Source organism: Lepidochelys kempii, chromosome 14 (genome assembly GCF_965140265.1).
Source record: "Lepidochelys kempii isolate rLepKem1 chromosome 14, rLepKem1.hap2, whole genome shotgun sequence".
NCBI classification, from domain to species: domain Eukaryota; kingdom Metazoa; phylum Chordata; order Testudines; family Cheloniidae; genus Lepidochelys; species Lepidochelys kempii.
This window is the reverse complement of record NC_133269.1, coordinates 3,223,911-3,229,087: the sequence shown is the minus strand read 5'-3', so window position 1 is coordinate 3,229,087 and position 5,177 is coordinate 3,223,911. Positions and strand designations below refer to the sequence as shown.

Genomic DNA, 5,177 nt, shown 5'->3' with positions numbered 1-5,177 from the left:
GTCCTTGGGGCACACTGTGCAGGGTTTGGGGGTATCATTGGGGTGCACGGTTCAGGGCCCGGGGGGTGTCCCTGGGTCGCACAGTGCAGGGTTTGGGGGTGTCCTTGGGGCACACTGTGCAGGGTTTGGGGGTATCATTGGGGTGCACGGTTCAGGGCCCGGGGGGTGTCCCTGGGTCGCACGGTGCAGGGTTTGGGGGTATCAATGGGGTGCACGGTTTAGGGCCCCGGGGGGTGTCCTTGGGGCACACTGTGCAGGATTTGGGGGTACCATTGGGGTGCACGGTTCAGGACCCGGGGGTGTCCCTGGGTTGCACAGTGCAGGGTTTGGGGGTGTCCCCGGGTCGCACGGTGCAGGGCTTGGGGGTGTCCTTGGGGCACACTGTGCAGGGTTTGGGGGGTACCATCGGGGTGCACGGTTCAGGACCCGGGGGTGTCCCTGGGTTGCACGGTGCAGGGTTTGGGGGTGTCCCCGGGTCGCACGGTGCAGGGCTTGGGGGTGTCCTTGGGGCACACTGTGCAGGGTTTGGGGGTACCATCGGGGTGCACGGTTCAGGACCCGGGGGTGTCCCTGGGTTGCACGGTGCAGGGTTTGGGGGTGTCCCCGGGTCGCACGGTGCAGGGCTTGGGGGTGTCCTTGGGGCACACTGTGCAGGGTTTGGGGGTACCATCGGGGTGCACGGTTCAGGACCCGGGGGTGTCCCTGGGTTGCACGGTGCAGGGTTTGGGGGTGTCCCCGGGTCGCACGGTGCAGGGTTTGGGGGTATCAATGGGGTGCACGGTGCAGTGCCCCGGGGGGGGCAGTGGGCTGAGCTGTGACTGAGACGCCCGGGTCCGGCCCTGCCCGCGGCTAGGCTGCGCTGGGGGAGCGCGACCCCCGCACCCTGCAGCCCCCCGGCCTCCCCTCCCCCGACTCGTTTTCGATGCAGGGCGCGCTGAGCAAGGGAGGCGGGGCCAGGCCCGCCAGCCGCCCCACGTGGCCTGGGCCGCGCCAGCCAATGGGAGTGCGTGTTTCTGAAAGATCTCCATATATGGCTATGTTCTCGGCCGGCGAGGCGGGGCCGGCGCCCCCGGGTATAAAAGCGCGGGGGTGCGCGCTAGACGGTCTCACTCAGCCGGCGGCAGCAGACCTGGCAGCTTCGCGTTCCCCAGCACCGAGAGAAGCCGCCTCCTCCCCGCAGGTACTGCCCGCTCCCCGGGCCAGGGGGTCCTTGGGCCGGCCGGCCCGCGGGGTGCCCGGCCGCCTCCTCCGCCGGCTCGAGCCCCGCAGCCGCCCATTGCGGCCGCCTCGCCGGAGGGGGGCGAGCACGGGGCTCTCGCCCGGCGGGCCCCAGAGCAGCGCGCGTCTCTCTCTCTCACCCCCCCCCCCCCCCAGTCCGGTTCGCGGTGGTATCGCCCGGCCAGCCGTTTGAATGGCGCGAGTCTGTGGGTGGGCCCTGGCCGGGCAGGGGCTGTGATTGGTCCCGCTGGCGGTGACGTCACGAAGCGGGAGATTTGAATGGGCGGGGGGGAGGGCGCTGCGGCTGTTGGGGGAGGGCGGGACTGCTGCTTGCGCGGGCGAGGCTCCGTGGGGCGGGGCTGCCCGTGGCCCGGGGAGGGGGGTGCAGGGACAGCTGGGCGGGGCAGCCCGCAGCCTCCTCGTTGCTCTGGCAACAGGCCCCTGGGGCTCTGGGTGGGGCGCCCCGGGCAGGGGAGGGGGGCGGCTGGGCCGGGCCCCAGCCCTGACCCTGCTGCCCTCTCCCTGGAGCTGACCCCCCCCCCCCCCGGCTGCTGGGGTGGGGCCTGGCTGCTGGGGCAGGACTGTGATGGGCCCTAAAACGGGGCCTGACCTGGGGGGGCTCGATGCTCCTGGCCAGCGCAGCCTCTTGTGGCCAAAAGCTTGAGTCTCTTGGGGGGGGGCCCTTGGGTGCAGGCCCTAAGGCGGCCCACGCCCTGGGCCATGACTGGGTGGTGGTCCTGACCCCGGTGGTGGTCCGGGGCTGAGTGGCAGCTGGTGCGCTGGAAGAGGGCTGGATCTCAAGTGTTGCTGACCCAAGGCTGTTCCTGTTTCAAGCAGATTCTCCAAGATGGAAGAAGAAATTGCAGCGCTCGTCATTGACAATGGCTCTGGTATGTGCAAAGCTGGCTTTGCCGGAGATGATGCGCCTCGGGCTGTGTTCCCCTCCATTGTTGGACGCCCAAGACACCAGGTTAGTAGCCCAGCAGTGGAATGAGTGCTGTTCAAATGAGAGCATTCTAGTAGAAGACTGCCAGATATTATAAAGATGGGGGTTCTTAAACTTAGGGCTTCTCTTTTTCGTTTTAAAGGGTGTCATGGTTGGCATGGGGCAAAAGGACAGCTATGTAGGTGATGAGGCCCAGAGCAAGAGAGGTATCCTGACTCTGAAGTACCCTATTGAACACGGCATTGTCACCAACTGGGATGACATGGAGAAAATCTGGCATCACACTTTCTACAATGAGCTTCGTGTGGCACCTGAGGAACACCCTGTTCTGCTGACAGAAGCTCCCCTGAATCCCAAGGCCAACCGAGAGAAGATGACACAGGTACCCTTGCTACAGTACAACAGTGATCTACTTTCATCTGTTTTTTCACAAACCATCTCTGAGTTATGACATCTTTTAAAAACCAAGTGTTCTTTCAATATTTTCAGGATTCTGTACTCCTGGCATTTCCTTCTTGAAGTCTCAGGTTTCTTTTGTCTATTTCTGCCTGCTTTCTTTGCTTTTTCCTTTCTCAACACATCAATTTTTGCATGCCAGCATGTTTTCTAACATTGGCTTGAGGGATTTTTATTTCTTGTAGTAAAACAACTTTTCTCTTTCTAGATCATGTTCGAGACCTTCAACACCCCAGCCATGTATGTTGCTATCCAGGCAGTGTTGTCCCTGTATGCCTCTGGCCGTACCACTGGTATTGTTATGGACTCTGGTGATGGTGTTACCCATACTGTGCCCATCTATGAAGGTTACGCTCTGCCCCATGCCATCCTGCGTCTGGACTTAGCTGGCCGAGACCTGACAGACTACCTCATGAAGATTCTGACAGAAAGAGGCTACAGCTTCACCACAACAGCTGAAAGGGAAATTGTACGTGACATAAAGGAAAAGTTGTGCTATGTTGCACTGGATTTCGAACAGGAGATGGCTACTGCTGCTTCATCTTCCTCCCTGGAGAAAAGCTACGAACTGCCTGATGGTCAGGTGATCACCATTGGCAATGAGAGGTTCAGGTGTCCAGAGGCCCTCTTCCAGCCATCCTTCCTGGGTAAGTATCTGCCAAACCATATTGAGGACCAATCCTTGTCTGGAACACTAGTGATTCAGTGAGACTCATGAACAGCAAGTGTTATCTTTCCAGTTTGCCTGTGATTGCAACCTAAAGCTGGGGTTGGGATGGTGCTTTTGTAGTTGAGTAGCTACCTGTGTACTAAGTCTGACCACTCCTGTCTCTAGGTATGGAATCCTGTGGCATTCATGAGACCACTTTCAACTCTATCATGAAGTGCGATGTAGATATTCGAAAAGACCTGTATGCCAACACAGTATTGTCTGGGGGTACCACAATGTACCCTGGAATTGCTGACAGAATGCAAAAGGAAATCACAGCTCTGGCACCCAGTACAATGAAAATTAAGGTAAATAATTCTCTCTGAAAGAATAGAGCAATGTGTTATGGAGGGTGACTATCTAGAAAGGCAATCTTGGCAACTGACTGACATCTCCTCTTGTTTACATTTAGATTATTGCTCCACCTGAACGTAAATATTCTGTCTGGATTGGTGGCTCCATCCTGGCTTCCCTCTCTACCTTCCAGCAGATGTGGATCAGCAAGCAGGAATATGATGAGTCTGGCCCATCCATTGTCCACCGTAAATGCTTCTAAATGGACTGCTAGCAGATGCACAGCATTTGCTGCATGAATTTTCACTAGTATATGTTTGCCTGGGCAAATTTATACACTTCATGCTAGCCTCATAAAACTGGAATTAAGCCTTCTTTCAAAAGAAACTTGCCCTTGGAAAGTCTGTATCTGAGACAAAGATCGGTGTTGGATTGAGCTGTCACTGATTTGACCCTGTAGTCAAGTTAACTGGTCCCTTGGTATACATATTAGCATAATACCCTGTACATATCTGACCTAAACCTTGGTACAGGTGCCATCACTCCTGTGACAAAATGCTAGGGATAACTTGTATTTGTGGAAGAGAATCTGCCTGTGACACTGTAGTTCTGATAGCTGGCTAGTATTGACTAGTGGCACCTCATTTAAACTCTGCAGGGCTTGAGACTGATTTGTACAGGGTATTTGAGGTCAGACTTCCAATACATACAGCGCTAAGTATTCCAGATTTTGGTATAGAGGCTGGTAGGAGTTCATCAAAGAACTTCTGTTGCTGCCGTTCTAGCAAGGCTGGAAAAAATTGTCCAAGCCTTATGAACCAGTTTTCATTTTCTTAGCCCTCCTGTACCCCAGCAGAACATCCTTGGGGCAAAAGTTACTCAACTTAAGTTGCTGCAACTTTGCATTTACACCTGTAAATTTTACACCAAGTTTAATTTATGTAAGATTTTTGTATGTTGCCTTAATGTTCTCACATGACAGTAGAAAACCAAAATTTGTAAGTCATCCTGAAGTTGAGAAATTGTAATGCCCAAGACATCGTGTAAGGGAGAATAAAGCGCTGCAGTAAACTATTCTGGGTGTGTGTCTCTTCAGAAGGGGAGAAGGATCTTGGACTCCCATGTCCTGGGTTAGACTTAAATAGTGTGCAAGTTTTGTTAAACATTCAGTGACATTCTCAGTTTCTTGTACAGGCTTGTCTGACAGCTCGATTTGTCAAGCTCAAACTGGCTTCCTTGGCCTACGCTGGCTCTAAAGCCAAACCTCTCCTTTCCTACCTTAATTGCTAGCTTTTTTTCAGACAATGACTTGATCCTAATCTAGAGCTCTAAAAATGGAATTTCCTTGCCAAGGAAGTCTGATTTATTAGGTAATGTCTCAAGCTGGTCTAGATCCACAGGCTTCAGAATAATTTCAAGTTCTTGGTCTCTCTGTGGTCTCTAGTACAGGTATGAGAAACATCCCCTGGCTTGTGTGGCCTGGTGCCACTAAACACCAACAGCATAACGAATCAACATTGATCCGGCCCTACTGGCTTACGTGGGGGGAGAGAG

The 5,177-nt window shown here is 54.9% G+C and overlaps 1 protein-coding gene across 2 annotated transcripts; it reads left to right on the top strand.

Moving 5' to 3' along the window:
- Positions 1-1,073: 1,073 nt before the first annotated feature.
- ACTG1 (actin gamma 1) lies at positions 1,074-4,697 on the top strand. Of its 2 annotated transcripts, none has more exons than XM_073310181.1 (6): positions 1,074-1,180; positions 2,056-2,188; positions 2,307-2,546; positions 2,829-3,267; positions 3,456-3,637; positions 3,742-4,697. In XM_073310181.1, exons 2-6 carry the CDS (start codon positions 2,066-2,068, stop codon positions 3,883-3,885), a joined length of 1,128 nt encoding a protein of 375 aa, XP_073166282.1. In that variant the 5' UTR covers positions 1,074-1,180; positions 2,056-2,065; the 3' UTR covers positions 3,886-4,697. The 2 variants fall into 2 exon arrangements, with proteins under 2 accessions (XP_073166282.1, XP_073166283.1); XM_073310182.1 differs by having other exon boundaries at positions 1,081-1,180; positions 2,053-2,188.
- Positions 4,698-5,177: the final 480 nt, after the last annotated feature.